The sequence below is a fragment of the Cuculus canorus genome, chromosome 1 (genome assembly GCF_017976375.1).
Source record: "Cuculus canorus isolate bCucCan1 chromosome 1, bCucCan1.pri, whole genome shotgun sequence".
NCBI classification, from domain to species: Eukaryota; Metazoa; Chordata; class Aves; order Cuculiformes; family Cuculidae; genus Cuculus; species Cuculus canorus.
The window spans coordinates 176,737,372-176,753,956 of NC_071401.1; the positions used below are offsets into that span (position 1 = coordinate 176,737,372).

Here is a 16,585-nt window from a genome sequence, read left to right on the forward strand (position 1 = left end):
TTTCTGCAGCAGCAAAACCCAGGAATTCTTAGTTAGAAACAGCTACTTTTCTGTTGCCTTATGGAAGCAGCACAAAGGCCTCCATAGCAGGACTGAAGTGTGTTTTCATGCTTGAGGTTTTTACATTTTCAATAATAAGGCACCTCAAAAAGTTCTGTCCTTTTAAAATGATGAAGTAGTTGATCAGTGACTTAACAGTTCAGTCTGTTGTTACTTGCTTAGCATGAGGTAGTAAGAACAACTCAGATGATATTGTTCATTAATGCTTTTTTTTTTCTCTGAAGTGGAAGAAGTTTCCTGCAAAATTCAAGCTGAAAAGAACATTAAGTGGCTTGGCTGTTCTTTTAACTGTCCTGCCAAGAATCCCCATGGGAAAATCAGCGATACAGGAATTTTGCAGTTGAAAGAAGGAAATTTGAAGATGTGTTGGGCTAGGATTCAATAGAATAATTTTAATGCAAAATGCTCTATAGGAAGAAAGCTATTCCTGTAAGAGAAGCAGAAGCAAGGTAAGAGGAGGGAATGGGCCACGTCCTCGTGTGACCATGAATATCAGAAGTAGTTTTTTTTGCGTTTTGGTCAGTGGGTGTCAAGTCTCAGCTGGGCAGCCCACATACAAAGATAAGGGAAGTCTTTGTTTTGATAATATGAAGTACTGTGCCTGTTAAAAGGTACGTTGGCTCAAAGGCAACTGAACAAACTGATCCAATCAGTAACTAACAGAAGACCTTGCATCCTTTCCAAACTTAAGGAGCTGGAAGCTGTGCAAAGCCACCATATTCCAGTGCAGTACGTGCACACATAGAGATGTCCTGTTCCTGCATCCTTCCCTCAGCAGCCACCACGAACGGCTCATGTCCTGGTTCGAGGGCTCTGCAGGCACCTCTCTTCAGATTCACATCAGCCATTCTGTTACATCCTGCTGAAGCCAAGGGGAGAACTACTGCTCTTTCTAAGAGGTTTCCTTAGCAGAGTTTTCTGTGGCTCATTAGTATTTGCTTTTATCCTGCTGTTTCCTTCTAGTTTGGATCTACAATATATCACTTTTGCTACTTTTCATTTATGCATCCTTCTGGAGGTGACTAAACTGCTTTATGTTACAGTTCCCTTGTTCCTTAACATGCAAAACATTGGCTCTTTTGCTGACAATAGTGATCCTCAGCTGCCCTCCACAGCATCTTCCCTGAGGAGAGGGGATGAAGGCCAGTCATCTCAGCCCTGACTATCCCAAGAACATCTCCCATGCAGAGCTCTCCATTAGGCAGGAACTGTACCAATTTTTCTCTCACCTCCAGTTCTATGGAACTAGTTCATCCCTTTACTCACAAAGAATCTGAATGACTCAAGTTGCCAATCAGTGTCCTGGAAAACTTTACAATAATAAGGAATACAAATCAGTGTGGATTCTAGGATAGATTAATATTTTTGCAGGGAATATATGAAATAATAGAAGTCAGCTACTCTTACCATTTGTCAGGGTCTATAGCTGCTAACTTTACTGTATGAAGACCTCAAAAAAAAATCCGGGGTGGGGAAAAAGGAAGTTCCTCCTCCTTGCACCCTATGTTTGGGTTTGCTTTTTGAAGTTCCCCCAGAAGTCAGCTGGCTTTACCCGATTACCTAACATCTCAATCGAATAAAGAGTTCTGTTGGTTTTTTTTTCTTTTATGAAAGGGTAGCTAACCTGCTGCATTTTCAGTGAGGGAAATGCCAAGACCAAGGGGCCAACAGCAGCACTGCAAATAGTCAGTCTGCTATGGCAGAACAGACACGCATGTGCTTACAGCGAAGAGTCTTCTAATACTTAGATGAATACTTTCTAATACTTAGACAGCCATAACACAAATAGTTCTACTGCACCAGAGAGGTAGAACAGCGCTGCTGGTGAGTTACTACATCAAACACACTTCAGGATGTATTCTAGCTCCAAGGAACAGTAAAAAGCAGACGTGAGCTAATAAGAAACCTTCATGGAACAGCTGAAGGAGATGTTTAAAACTGAAGAATGACTTAAGCAGTTTTTATTCCGATTTAGGATTATAACAGCTTTTTTCTCCACAAGCCCAGGTGGAGAGCTGTATAGTTCTACTCCATGCAGTGAGGTTAGCATAATGTTATTATGAGAAATGCAAGCAACATAAAATGACTATTGTTTTCAAGGCTCAAAGTTTTAATAGCAGAAATAATAATCTGTAATGGTAATGCAGAGTATTTGTTAACAGCTTTTTAGAGTTTACACTCAATAAAACTGAAGACTGTTTAGGTGGATATCTGTTTCTAAATTAAACTACCAGTTTTAAAAGACAATACAGAACAAGTTAATAGCCAGAGACCTAATGTCGTAAATACAAGACTTAGAAATCACATACTTTCTACAATTATATATACATATATATGTGAATGCAGGCAGATTATTTCTCAGAGTTTCCTTATTCTTTGATAATCTTGGAATTTCAAATTTAGCTGTAAGCCTGATTTCCCTACCATTAAGCTGTCAAAAAAAAGTTCATGAGCTGCAGAAAAGGTTTATATGAAAATAACCTCTTTTATTTACAACAGTAGTACTTTTATACCTACTTAGTCCAAAGTATCTGGAATCATACTAGGCACCTTCATTCCATTTAGGCTGCTTTGATCTGTCAATATATCTATTTTAGAAAGCTTTACATGTTGCTTTTTTAAAAATGCATTTTAATATTTATTTATTAATATACAGACACATACTTTTTTTTTTTTCCTAAAGAACTTCATTATTTGACTAAGGAAAACGTAGAATTCATCTTAGAATTATTATTCTGTCCCCTTTAACAAAATATACTATCTGTGTTTATAATCCAGAACTTAAACAAAACTTAAGTGGTTTGTCATCATGTACAGTTCACCGGAAGAGGCCATATGCATTTGTGTTGCAAGATAATTATTTTTGAAACAAAAACCTCCACACCAACCTAGAATGTGCCTTGTGGCATTTATTTGACTAAAATTAATCCTGAGAAGTCTTTCTGAAAAATCTTTAAATTCACAAACACTTCACAAACACTACCAGTCCATTCAAACTAATATGAACTCTCGAGTTGGAATGCTAAATAAAGTTTGTTTTAAATGAGTACTACTATCATCTCTTCCCCAAAAGACAACACAAAGTGTCATTTGTATCTATTAAGTAGAAAAAGTTCTCGTATACCTGGTCAAGAAGACAACGTACAGTAAAAACACTCTACCCTGTTAGTGCCATATGTCTTTACAGTAGACATAACTGATACCTGGAAATCAAAAGAATCAAATAGATTCTAACATGGAAATTTACAAAGCTGTGGAGAAGACATACCAGTACTGCAATTTGTTAACACAAAATAAGTTCTCATGTTGAGGGCTCAGCTGGTAAGGAAATGTGAAAAGGCTGCTCAGTTACTATTAACAGAGCGATGGTGACAGGCCAAGAGCACACCATATATGCAAACCAGAAAGTTCCACAAAGCAGAAAAGCTGATAATGTTGCACTAAATGCTAATAAAATATTTGCTAATGGTGTCTACTGCATTTCAAAACCATTTGTATATCAGAAAAAACATGTATCAAGTTTTTATCTCTTGTAGATGCTGTAGGACCTGCAAAAGAACAGACAGAAATATAAATAACTGATACTGTAACCATACACACACACACACACTCAAAATAAGACTTTTAGCTGAAAAGCTACACACCGTCTTAATGTCTGGCCTTCTGTTTTTTTTCTCATTCAGACATTGATCAGCAACTGAATATATTTTATGAACTGAAAGTGCATCCCAGTCGTTCATCTTTTCATCAACGTAATCCTCAATAGTTGCTTCCTCATCCTCAATGTCATCTTTGATACTTAACTACAAGAGAATTTGAACCCATGAGCAGATAACATTGTAAGCAGCTGAACTTCATGTATTCCACGCTAATACTTTAAAAACTTGCTTTTGAGCGTTCATTTCTTTTCTCAACCACTTTTCCAGACAGAGAATGATGACAATGGCTCAGCAGCATAATTATTCATCAGTATCTGCAGAAAGAGCCTATGAGACTATAGATGGACTATACATTTTTATTATAAATTATTTCTAATTGAGTTAACACAAAACTGTAAAGCAATTTTCTTTAAGCTGCATCACACAGCTTTAACGTTCTGCCAGTTCCGGGCTTAGTTTCTTAGTATTGTCTCTTTTTAAGAAAAGCATCATCATCAACATAAACTATTTCTGTTTACTTAATGAGCCGCAAATATGCAAGCTTAAGTATGAATAATTTCTTTTTTCATCAACTTTATAAAGCCTCTTTCTGCAAATCAATCTTCTATCACCAGTCTTGGTGGCTGCTGTATCTATTCTGATGGAAACTTCTAGTCTGAAATAAATGTGACTATTTCAGTCCAAAGCTCTCCAGCTCCAATACACTTGAAATGCTTTATCTGTAATCACAAATAGTTTGCGGAATACCAGACAAGTCAACATGACAAATGAAGTAAGAAATAAAGTCAGCGAGTAGAGGCAGGCCTTCTGCCTTCCGCTACGGATCAGTCTGAAACTGCTGACTAACATTCAATTACCCCAAAATTTTCAAAGCTAAGGTTGCCACATTGTCTTGCACTGACCATTATCTCTACACTACGAAAAGTACATTACAAAGACAAACTATACCTGTCAGATCATACTTCATACTCGTTTAAATATCCTACATCTGAAAGCCTGCTCCAAAAAAACCCTAAACTCAAGATTCAATTTGATGGGGACCAAGTTCTCCAAGGTCTTTAGACAGCTCAAAAGGATAAGTATTGCTACTCCAGAAGAGCAAGAAAAAGGAAAAGAGGGAAAAAAACTCTATTCATAGTACACAGTTATTCCTAAAGCTGTGGAAGGAAAGTGATCTGCTGTCAAATAGTATGGAACAAAACCTATACAAACCTCAATGTTCTTTCATACCTTAGTAAATAAGTCTTTATGTAAAAATATTCCAGGAAAACCTTGGATTAAGTAGTTCAGAATTTATTTTAAGCTAAAAGAAAGCTTAAATTAAGAACAGCCTTGTGAGATTTGTAATTCAAGAGAGTGAACTCCGAGATACTGGTTTCCTAATTAGTAGACTGAATTACTCATTGAATAGTAAAAAGAAAACAAAATCCAACACACCTCTCACCCTGAAAAAAAGCCCTTACACTCCAAACTTCCCTAAGGTTAAAAACACAAGGTATTTGCAAATTATTAGTAAAATTGAAGAGGATGAAAATTACAGGAATGGTAAGAAGTACAAAGAACCATCAAGAAAAACACGAGATGAACACTTTAAAATGTTCTGGTGAATGAGGAACTATGAGGGTATCTGGGTGTAGCAGGAGTACGTTGATAAAGCACAATGGTATTGCAATAAGAAGCAGCACCAAACAGAGAATTATAGTATCAGATTGAAAGGAGACGACCTTTGGGACTGAACAAGCTTTTACCAGCCAAGAGAGAAAAATTTCAGTCTCAACTGAGGAAACATTGGCACAAGAGCCCTCCTCCTAACTAAGTACTTTGATGACTAACTTGTTTGTCTCAGAACTTGTTAAACAATTATGATTTCATATAAAGTGATCCTGGAGCAGGAGGAGGAGAAATAAAAAGGAAAATACCAGTAGCTGTGGCTCCCGGTTTTCATCTACTGGAGGAAGACCTGTTATTATTTCTAGTAAGACCTAGAGGGAAAAAAAAAAATTAGAAGAGAAAATAAAGCACAGAATAATCCATCTGCAAAAGGAACCATGACCCTTCATGTTTCAAACAATGCTCACAGGATCCATGGTTCTCCAAAGAGAGCTTTCTATACAATTGATTGCTGTTGCTGTTGTTTTTACCGTTATTTCCATTAACTGTTATTAGCAGTGTGGTTTATGAATTTCAGCGCAAGTTTTTCTCACTCTACGCCATATTGCTTCAAAGCAAAATGGAAGGATTTCCCAAGTATTCAGACCAATACCTGGTCTGCCTCCTCATGAAAATAAATGCCATGATGGAAAGGATTGGTAGCAATGAGGGTCTTCAATCTACTCAGAATGGATCCACTATCCTCCCAAACATCTTGCCTTTCATGTCTTTTTTGAACTTATCTTTAAGGCAAATCCCACATGGAGAGCATACTTTTGGTGCTTAAAAACAGTAAAACACGCTCAATTTTGGAGCATTTTCTTGAGTTACATTTTTGTGCAGTACTATGCAAGAAGAAGCAGTGTTCCACATTACTTCATACTACATTAGTTAGAGCTTGGAATGTTGTTTTACTCCAGTCTTTGACACACCAATTAGAATTGTAACATAATTATTGTAATTATTAGCAAATTCAACGTTTTTAATCAACACATTCAAATGATTTTAAACCAATCAAAGTTTAGAAACACTATCTTAAGAGCACATCTCTTGGGAAAAGGAGAAATGATAGATCAGAGTAGATTAAATAATTTCAGACATTTTTGATTTTCTAAGCTTTAATAGTTTACAAAAGAAGTCATATACTGCTTCCCACATTCAACTTACCACTCCAAAACTGAAGATATCAGATTTAGGTGTTACCTCTCCTCGCAGAGCTTCAGGAGCCATATAAGCTGCTGTTCCAACAACTCTTTCAGTCAAGATTGTTCGTGTGAATGTTACAGAGGCTCTTGCAAGTCCAAAGTCAGAAATTTTGGGCACATACGTATCAGTTAGTAAGATATTTGCACTAGAGTGGAGGGGAGGGGAAAAAAAAACCCAAACATATAATTTTCTAAACCAGTACAGTATTTAGAATAACAACTCTTTAGTAAGCAACTGCAAATTGCTATTTTTGTTTCTTGAAATCAAGATATTTATTTGTTAACCATATAACAAAAAACGTAGAGTTAGTTTTGTTGGAAATCACTTGATTTAAAAATTCACTCCTCTAAATAAATCAAGAACTGGCTGCCAGGACCCATCCATATTTTTCTTGTGCATGCATGTATTAAACTAAAAAATGAAACACTCACACAAGGGAAAAAACCCCAAACACTCCCCCCTTCCCCTCAAATCCTTCAAACATAAAAATTTCTTACAAGAGACCAATTACGTTACACCAATATTTTGCATTTGTATACCCTTTCTTCAGGAAGGATAATAGAGAATACTTAGCTCTGATCAACTGGTATGGCATCACAGTATGTCTAAATCTCTACTCAGAACTAATAACAGCAGGTTTTAATACCTATTTAATACTATGTCAACAATTACAAATTCACATGCCTAATGCATACTAATACTCTTACTCTTCTCTTGGAAGAGAAACAGAAAACTTATCAATGCTGGAATAATATATGTGCTGTGTTTCCACTTGATCTCCAGCTTTTAATTCCCTTAAAAAAACCCTGAAGAATGAAGCTCATCTAAAAGACCTTAACACTTCCATAAAATACTCAGTGGATTAATTATCACATAAATCTTCTACTGTGTTTCAAACCTGTAGCACTTGCAACCACTTTAGAACCACTTGATTTAACATTTCTGTAATCCTCCCCATTTTCTGACCCCCTTAATGGAACCATAAGAAAAATTACATAGCCAGATACAACAGTTATAGAAGCTTGTATTTCTAACTTCCCCTTTGCTTATCAAACCCTCTCAACAAAATCAACACAGATCTAAGTTACAACACTTGTTCATAGAACTTCTGTAAATAGTGTTAAATACAAGACCAGTACAAAAGGCCAAACACTAGTCAAAGCACCACCCACCAACTGGCTTCATATTTAAAGTCAACCTCTTAAAGAAGGAAGAACAGGATCACAATGTAATAAATTTGACCTTCTTATCAATTTGGAACGAGTGCAAAAAGTGGTCACTTTTTTGATACACCACAAAGAGCACAACAGAAGCAAGTTTTACTGCAACTGTCAAGCTTCAAGAGACAAAAGAAGTATTTCCCAGGTATAACCAAGCCAAAAAACTATGGACAATGCTGAGAACCCCTGTTCAATCATATCTCCTCTAGCCTATACAGAAGCTGCTCTAGTGACTCTACGGTTATGAACTGTATTGTCACGTCACAGCAAAGCGAAGACAGAACCTTCTAAGACGTCTCTTCATCTAAGATTTAGCTGGGAATGGCAGCACAATTAATAACACCAATCCAATTTATTGAACTATTCACGCTGCAAGTGCAAGAGGTTTCAAAACAGAATCCAAACAAAAGAAAAAAATAAGACAACACAAAACCCAATCCTATAATATGATCAACTCACAGCAGATAGAATGGTAGAGTAGTGCAAGGTTAAAAATGCATCCCCTTCAGTCATTACACTTGTCCAGAAGCTTAAGCAGGGAAGAAAGAAGAAACATAATTTGTCAAAGAAGCAAGCACATTCTATGAGGCAGCTGAAGAAAAAGCTTGTTCCTCACAAGCTGGAAGGTCACAGAACCAAAGTGGTCTACATTTAACAGACTTGCCAGAAGCCAAAGAGTTATTAAAACATTCAACCATGAGAACAAATCAGTCAGTTGCTTCTTCTTAACCCACAGAAGGAGTAAGGCATCTGGGGCTTTTCTTGAAAGATTTGGACTGCTTCAGTACTTTAAAAAAAAAGATGCACAAAATGTATCAAGTAATCGGGAAAATAAAAACAGAAAAAAACCCAAACCCTACAACAAACCCCCCACCTTCTCTGAGCTGGAAAAAAATCTGTTGTAACAAACAAGTGAACATATTTTATCCTTGAAGAACCCTGAACTTCATAAACCCGAGTGAAGTAATTTTACTGTCTTCAAAAGAAACAGCAGTAAATCAAAGAAGACACTCTGAAGAAATGCTCTAGGGGAAAAAAAAGGTAGGTTTTCATCTGAAAAATTCCCCATTTAAAAGTCATTATGTTCTCCAACAGCAGCTTTTTCGTTAGCAGCAGTTGTGAAAGAACAGAACTTCTGTGTGTCCTCACAGCACTCACGTAACTATTTGATAGATAGTAACAGATTACAACAGCCTCATAATTATCTTTAGAAGTCTGTACTGGTCATGTCCTAGTGGCACAGACAAGATTATGGTGATGGATGTCACTTGCAGAAAATACCGTGCCCTTGACTGAAACAATGCTTCTTGCAGTTTGTTCTCTCTAAAATAATTTTAACATGGTGAAGAAGGAAAAAGAAAAAAGAAAAACAAAAAAGGGAAATGCAGCCAGCGGTAGTCAGCAGCTTTTACCTTTTAATATCTCTGTGAATATGGCTATTTTCATGCAAATAGTTGATGCCATTTGCTGTACCTTGAACAATTTTACATCTTGTATTCCAAGAAATTGGTGGAGTGTTGTCCTTGAATAAGAAGGAAGCAAGGCAAGTAGAAAGGTGAAAATCTAATATATATGCCCACATGAAACAAAACATGCAAAGCCCCTACAATCCAAAATCAACTTCTTGCTATATTTTGTGGTGTTCAAGTACATAATTAAAAAGACTAATAGCACACATCTTAACGTACTTGGACAGAAATACATGCATTTGTCACACTTGGTTTTTTTCCTATGCATTTTTTGCCTTGGGTTAACTAATCCATTGCAAAAAGTGTTCTTGATAATTAATATTCAACTGTGACCCTACAAGGACAGCTACTCTACAAAGAACTACCTGTATCTACCACATCTTCCACTTCATACCAGCACTGATACCTGAACCTTTTAACCCAAATCATTCAAAGCAAGCAAGAGCTTTTACTAACAATGAGATTTGATTTTCAAGCATTTTTTTAGTTTACCACCTCAAGAGCTTAGCTCAATTCATGTTACTTTAACTAGGCCTTAGAAGTGAGGATCCCGCATTTCAAAACCACTTCTTAATCTCATCAGTGAAGAGGATTAGAGTATCTCGTCATGTCATTCTACCACCTCCCTCGCCTGCTCCTCAAAGTCCAAACAAGAAGATAATGACATAAGCAAGAGTCTGTGCTTCAAATACATCCAGTGAGGTCACAAAATGAAGTTATCAGCAAAAACACACATTCAGTAAGCATATTCCTCTCCTATTTAGCTTTATCAGGAGAAGATTCTTTCTGATTTATAGATTCCCATTTAGATTCTCTATGATTTGTATCATAAGTTTGGCTGTTTCTTGTAAAGGGCTCAGTTATTTCTACTCCAGCTCTCAATTACTACCAATCCTTAAGCTCACTTGATGACAATGGCCAAAGTTACATAGATAAGCATTTTCACATACATCCTTGCCAAGCACTGCTCCTTTCTACAGATAAACTTGCACGACCTTAAATGCAACTTAATCTCTCTGCTGCACCGATTCAGTAAAAGAAAAATTTAAAAAATTGCATGTATGTGCAGGCAAATCAACAAACCCAAACATATTCAGTCCTTTCCCCAACCACTGCTACTCATTCTCATCCTAACACCACTTCTTTCCTGTTTAGTAGAAGTATCAGTGCAGCCTTGCAGAGGAAACATCATTTAAGATTTTTTTCACCAAGTAGTTTTTCAGACAGATCAGTTCCCTAACCCAGTTCTTTCTCTAACTACTAAATGCCTAAACCAGTACAACAGGAAGATCATTTATGTCTGGAGGCAAGGCAGGGTTGCAGTAGCACCAGTTTAAGTTCCCCAGATTACAACTTCAGAGGCTGCATTTGCTTAGTATAAAGAAGATTTTTTAATTCCTTCAACAAACTAAGATGAACACTCATCTACTAGGTTAAGTCTGGCTTACTGTTGGCACCACTCTAACAAGCAACTGTTTGTCCTTCACACAGAGAGTTGCCTCACCTAAACCAAATCAACTTACTATTTACTAAAGGGCAAGGCTAGAAGACACGTTGTTTGATCAAGACAGAAGAAAGCATTACATTTAAACAAAATACTAATTTAAAAAAATGTATTTCCCATTTCTTTAGGCACTTTGGAAAGAGATATGCAGACTATGAACATTGTGTTATAGCCACTACCAGAAGGACAACGCACAAAGGGCAATTTCACAACACAGAATCACAAGAACTAGCAGAGAACATGCCAATGACAGAAGCAGCAAAACATCATTTGGCCATTACAGCTCAGTACTGCTTCAAAGATATTTCACAGATACTTATACTTTAGCAAAGTAAGACAACTGGAAGCTGGAAAAGATCTTACTTACCAAACAAGCAAGTCTGTCAAGCAATGAACCGTTGGGCATGTATTCATACACCAGACATGGCTGAGCACCATCACTTGAGAAACCAACCAATTCTACCAGATTCTCATGCTGACACCTAGAGCAAAAAATTCTATTCATATATGCTCTGAAAGACTCAACATTTGAGGAAAACACAAGGCAGAAGGAACTTGATCCCCAGTTACTTGTTCCAGCCCCTCTGCACATAGCCAGGTTTCTGCAATGGCGCTTGAAAAAAATAACAAAATACAGCCACACTTCTTTTTATTCTGCTTCACATATATTGTATTTTTATTGTACCATTTTTCAGCAACGAACTATTTTATAATTAAGGTATGTACATTGGTTTTTTAGACATAATGCTATTGCACACTTAACAGCGTACAGTACTGTGTAAATGAAACTTTTTTCACCCACTGGGAAACCAAAAAATTTGCGTGACTCGCTTTAATGTGGTGCTCTGGAACCAAACCCCAAGTACTTCCAAGGTATGCCTGTACAGTCATGTTGTTTGTAAAACATTCTCATTTAACATGAAAATCGATAAGTTATGGTAGAAAGACAAAAATAAGGGATCACATTAGTGAACGTGTTATCTGTCAACTTAGATTCCATAGAAGGTTATAATGACATTGTAGAATACTGTACTCACTTTGCCATTATTTTTATTTCTTGATCAAATTGCTGTTTCAAGTCCTGCACACTAACGTCAACCATCTACAAAAGAAAGCAATTCACATTAGTACTGATGACCATATTAAAATGCATAGTTGTTTGTCAAAAAAAAAAGGGAATTGTAAGCCTTTTTTTAAGTCCATTACATTTAACAACTACTTAACTCTTTTCTTTTTTTTTTACTCAACTCAAAAATTAAAGTATCAGGACATGATTTTTAACTTCTTGGAACACAATATTATTGGACAAATGGATCCAGTCTCAGCACAGGAATCAACTTACCCATTTTATTTCACTACAGTTCACTAATAGCACTTCCTTCCTACAAAATTAATTACTCACACAGATCATTGGTTATGAAGATCAACATTCTGTGGCAACACCTATTTAGCTCGTGAATTGTGCATCTGATTCTGAAAGGGAAACCTCCCTAGCACCCCTTTCCTTCTGCCACTTCTCGTGTACAGGGGAGGGGCGATCTAGGGGAGCTCTGCTCTTCCAGACAACTCACCTGCGCCACTCAAAGGAGAGTTACAGAAAGGACAAGACTTCACTCACCTCTGGTGACTGTGCTGACTCGTACCACTCATGGAACCACGGGATAAGGTTCTCAACCCAACTAATGTTTAACACAGTGACACTTTCTGAAGTGTATCATTCAACGCTTCCCACAGATAGACAAGTCTATACTATAAAGTACACAGTCGCTAAAAAGAAAAATACCCAGGACAACTCACAGCAATCAGCTTCTTGACAGCCACATTTCTGCCATTGATGTAGCCTTTGAACACAACGCCAAAGCCACCTTCTCCCAGTTTATTACCTCCAGCGGATTCTGGTCGTGCATCAAAATGATTTGTAACACTTTCCAACTCATGAAACTGAAAATTACGGAAATCTGAAAGACACATTTGCCATTTAGCACAACTATGCTTTCACTTAAGAACAAGTGCATTGAATAGATTCTCTGCTTCAGTTCTGTTAAACCAAAAACTCACTACCATGCAAATCCTGAGGAGAGCCCAATTCCAGTATTGTGATGAAGATAACAGAAAAAAATGTAGATAAATGGTATAAGTAGCTACACAATCTTCTTTGCAACTAGCACTGTAGCAACCTTCTAATCTAACTTTAAGAAAGAATAGACCAACCATATACTTTCCTGTAATGCTTTTGTTAATCATATTTTCTCCAACGTTCTTAGTAATTTCTGATATGTGAAATCCAGATTTAAAACACAAGATGCTAAACAGTCTACAAAATCAGTATCTAAACAGGGCAATTTAATTACGCGTAACACAAAATAAACTGCAATTTAATTAAAAGTCATGTTTTCCACCACAGTAGCCGCCTTAGTGACAAGGTGAAACTCAGACATCTCATTACTCAGGCTAAATTCACACTTGCCCAGAATAAAAGCAAAAGCAAGACACCATTTCCTATAGATGCATGATGATGGGAATAGTCATTACTCTAATGCATTCCTGATTTATTTCATAAGAGGTGAAGGACAAACCAGCAAAAAAGATTGTACTTCATTCTAACAAACTAAGTGCCTACCTGTGTTACTAGACTGTGAGCTGCTATTTTCTTGACTCAAATAGGAAGGAGCTGAATTTTGCTTCTCAGTACTTTGAACTAAAATAGGTTTTGTAGATGCCAGTTCTTTTTCTTGTACAGGCAGTTGCTTCTCATGTATAGGTAAGGTTTCCTGTGAAGAAAGAGGTAATGTAACTTCTTCTGTCATCCTTACAGCTTCTGAAAATAGAATTTGGAGAAAGTGTTAACCATATCAGGAATCAGAAAAAACAACATTCATGCCAGTATTTACTAAGATTACGAGACATGTAAGCACGATGAGAAGGTTACACTCTGCCACTATCTGTAAACTGAAGGACTTATTTAAACTTGAAACATACTGAACAGCTTCTATAAAACTGTTACTACAAATAATGGAAAATACATCCACATTTAGTTGTTTTGACCTAATTCCTTCTCATTTTCAAATTACCGTGGAGCTCTTTAACCTCTTAGAAAACTGGAAACACAGTACAAAACATACAAGAGTAAAAGTTACCTGGAAGCAAAAGGCTTGCTGGCGCTAGGAACTGATTCCTAATCAGCAGATCCACAAGATCACCAACAGTACAGTTTGTTGTTCCCCAGTCATAGAGTAATTCACACGTGGGGCTCTTTCCCATTGGTACAAATGCCTCAAATCTCCTTAAAAGATAAATTAAGACCAACATTAAAAAAAGTGACCTCGAGAATCATGAAGGGAAATAAATTAAAAAAAAAGTAATGTACTGAACCATACTGTACTGTACAATTATTTGCAAATCTTCTGAAAACTCATCTAAAAAAAAAAATCCAAACTCAAGTTAAAAATATGGGAAATATGGGGAAAAAATGGTCAGGGAAAAATATATAGATGGCCTCAACATTTTGCCCAGAAACTGCCACATATCAGCACATGGATCAACAGAAAGAAAGCCAGCATGAGACAAGTCAAGTAAGAGCCAGGTCAAATGGAAGGAAAAAATTAAGGTTTTCCATTCATTTGGCATCACATTTTGAGTATCTTAAGACGGGCATTAAGCAGCAACTGAGATCCATTACTGACTGTTATTACAACAGAAAAAGATTTAATGCTAACATCGCTAGAAAGACTGTACACTGAAGATTTAAAATCACAGAACCTTTGAAATAGCTTAACGATTCAGCAAGCCCTGCAAGCAAGATCAATTTAATAAAATACTGCTCCTGTTACTTCTCAATTAAACTTGTTAGTTTTAGGTCTCTGGAACAGCAAATTAGGAGTTACAGTTCAGTTGTTTCTTGAGCTGTTCTTGTTCAAAGGTGCACAATGAAGTCAATGTTTACTAGTCTGTAGGATACAGAGTTACACAGCCAGGTGCTGTATCACTAAAAATACGTATGTCTGTAGCTCTAATTAATTCTACTTTCTAATTCTAATTTCCTTAGTCAATTTTTTTTTGGCTATAGCTGTCTGAAAACTTAACTACAGACCAATTAGGAGTAATTACGTTGAGTTCCCTAAGGAAATGTACTGTAAAAGGTAGGAGTTGCCTACTCACTTCACACGCAAACTGCAGTGTATTACAATAATGGGTTGGACAACAGTGTGGGATGGACAATGGCATTTATGTTAAATAGTTAACAAGGGTACATCATGTGACTTGTATATAGGACCTTATGTGCATCTGGTTGTATCTGCTTGCACCGCATGGGTTGGTTATGTCTACTGCCAACTTCTTCCACCCTTCCTGCGGATCGATGAGGTCTGCCAGCTGCCGCATGAGCCCATAGCTCAGGCAGCGCACATAAGTGGAAGTCGTCACGGGCTTGCTCATCTTTGGCTCCTAAGGGACAGAAATGGCACTGTTACCAAGAGGGTTGGTCTGTTGGGCTGTGGCAAGAAAGGGACACCTCAGACTCAACATCGCAGCGGCTGTCTTTCATGCCTTGCCCTGCCCTGCCCCACTGATACCTAAAATGCTGGAAAATAAACTCTTTAAGACTCATTTTTGAGTTCTAGAAAGGAAACGTCCCTTATCAGTCCTGGGCAACACAAGGGAGTGATCTCCATCCATAATGTGCAGCGAAACAAGAGCTGGAACAGAATATATTTCCCACTTACATGCATACATTTAAATTAAAATTACTTACATGAAACTTAACTCTACTTTAGCTTAAAACATACTCCACTTTTTGTAATAGTAACTACTTCTTGATGATGTGATTGAGAGCAGCCCTGCAGAGAAGGACTTGGGGGTGCTGGTTGATGAGAAGCTCAACATGAGCTGGCAATGTGTGCTTGCAGCCCAGAGGGCCAACCATATCCTGGGCTGCATCAAAAGAATTGTGGCCAGCAGGTCAAAGGAGGTGATTCTGCCCCTCTGTTCCTCTGTGAGACCTCATCTGGAGTACTGTGTCCAGTTCCAGACTCCTCAACATAAGAAGGATACGGAGCTGTTGGAACAGGTCCAGAGCAGGCTACAAGGATGATCAAGGCTGGAGCACCTCCCATATGAGGACAGGCTGAGAGAGTTTGGCTTGTTCAGCCCGGAGAAGAGTAGGCTCAGAGGAGATCTTATAGCGACCTTCCAGTACCTGAAGGGGCTGCAAGAAAGCTGGCGAGGGACTGTTCACAAAGGCTTGTAGTGATAGGACGAGGGGCAATGGGTATAAACTGGAGAGGGGCAGATTTAGACTAGACATAAGGAGGAATTTCTTCACAATGAGGTGGTGAGGCACTGGCACAGGTTGCCCAGAGAAGTTGTGGATGCCCCATGTTCAAGGCCAGGCTGGATGGGGCCTGGGGCAGCCCGATCTACTGAGATGCGTCCCTGTCCAAGGCAGGGGGGTTGGAACTGGATGATCTTTAAGGTCCCTTCCAACCCAAACTGTTCTATGATACTATGATTCCTGTATCACCACCGCGGCTCCTCCTGCCCCCCCTCCCCCATCACGGCTGCCTCACCCCGTTCCCTCCCCGGCCGAGCGCGCCCCCCTCACCTCACCCCGAACCGCCGAGCCTCGTCGCTTCTCGGCAGCAGCGCCCCCAATCCAATCCAATCCAATCCAATCCAACCTAACCCGCCCCTCTTCCCTTCCGGCCCTCCCGCAGCATCACCTCCCCTTTAAGAGAGAAGGACTCCTTCACCCCGCCGATTCCGGCGGAAGCGTTCTCCTCCCATAGCCCCGCCCCCTCCAGCACGAACCATTGCTGTTCC

General features: G+C 38.2%; 1 protein-coding gene across 3 annotated transcripts; it reads right to left on the minus strand.

Annotated features, from left to right (window-relative positions):
• Positions 1-104: 104 nt before the first annotated feature.
• IRAK4 (interleukin 1 receptor associated kinase 4) lies at positions 105-16,534 on the minus strand. Of its 3 annotated transcripts, none has more exons than XM_054057430.1 (12): positions 16,486-16,534; positions 15,042-15,211; positions 13,906-14,051; positions 13,389-13,586; positions 12,566-12,726; positions 11,806-11,870; positions 11,136-11,250; positions 9,208-9,317; positions 6,537-6,720; positions 5,639-5,701; positions 3,705-3,863; positions 105-3,608 (listed from the first exon to the last, which is right to left on the minus strand). In XM_054057430.1, exons 2-12 carry the CDS (start codon positions 15,200-15,202, stop codon positions 3,576-3,578), a joined length of 1,395 nt encoding a protein of 464 aa, XP_053913405.1. In that variant the 5' UTR covers positions 15,203-15,211; positions 16,486-16,534; the 3' UTR covers positions 105-3,575. The 3 variants fall into 3 exon arrangements, with proteins under 3 accessions (XP_053913405.1, XP_053913401.1, XP_053913393.1); XM_054057426.1 differs by lacking the exon at positions 16,486-16,534 and adding an exon at positions 16,373-16,444; XM_054057418.1 differs by lacking the exon at positions 16,486-16,534 and adding an exon at positions 16,368-16,444.
• Between the last annotated feature and the right edge of the window lie 51 nt (positions 16,535-16,585).

Bases quoted from the DNA above. Each gene is read 5' to 3' on its own strand.
- IRAK4 (XM_054057430.1), bottom strand. From the start codon at position 15,202: ATGAGCAAGCCCGTGACGACTTCCACTTATGTGCGCTGCCTGAGCTAT. The intron at 11,251-11,805 runs GTGAGTACAGTA...TTTTTGCTCTAG, and splicing joins GAAATAAAAATAATGGCAAA to GTGTCAGCATGAGAATCTGG. The intron at 6,721-9,207 runs GTAAAAGCTGCT...CCTCCACTCTAG, and splicing joins ATTCACAGAGATATTAAAAG to TGCAAATATCTTACTAACTG.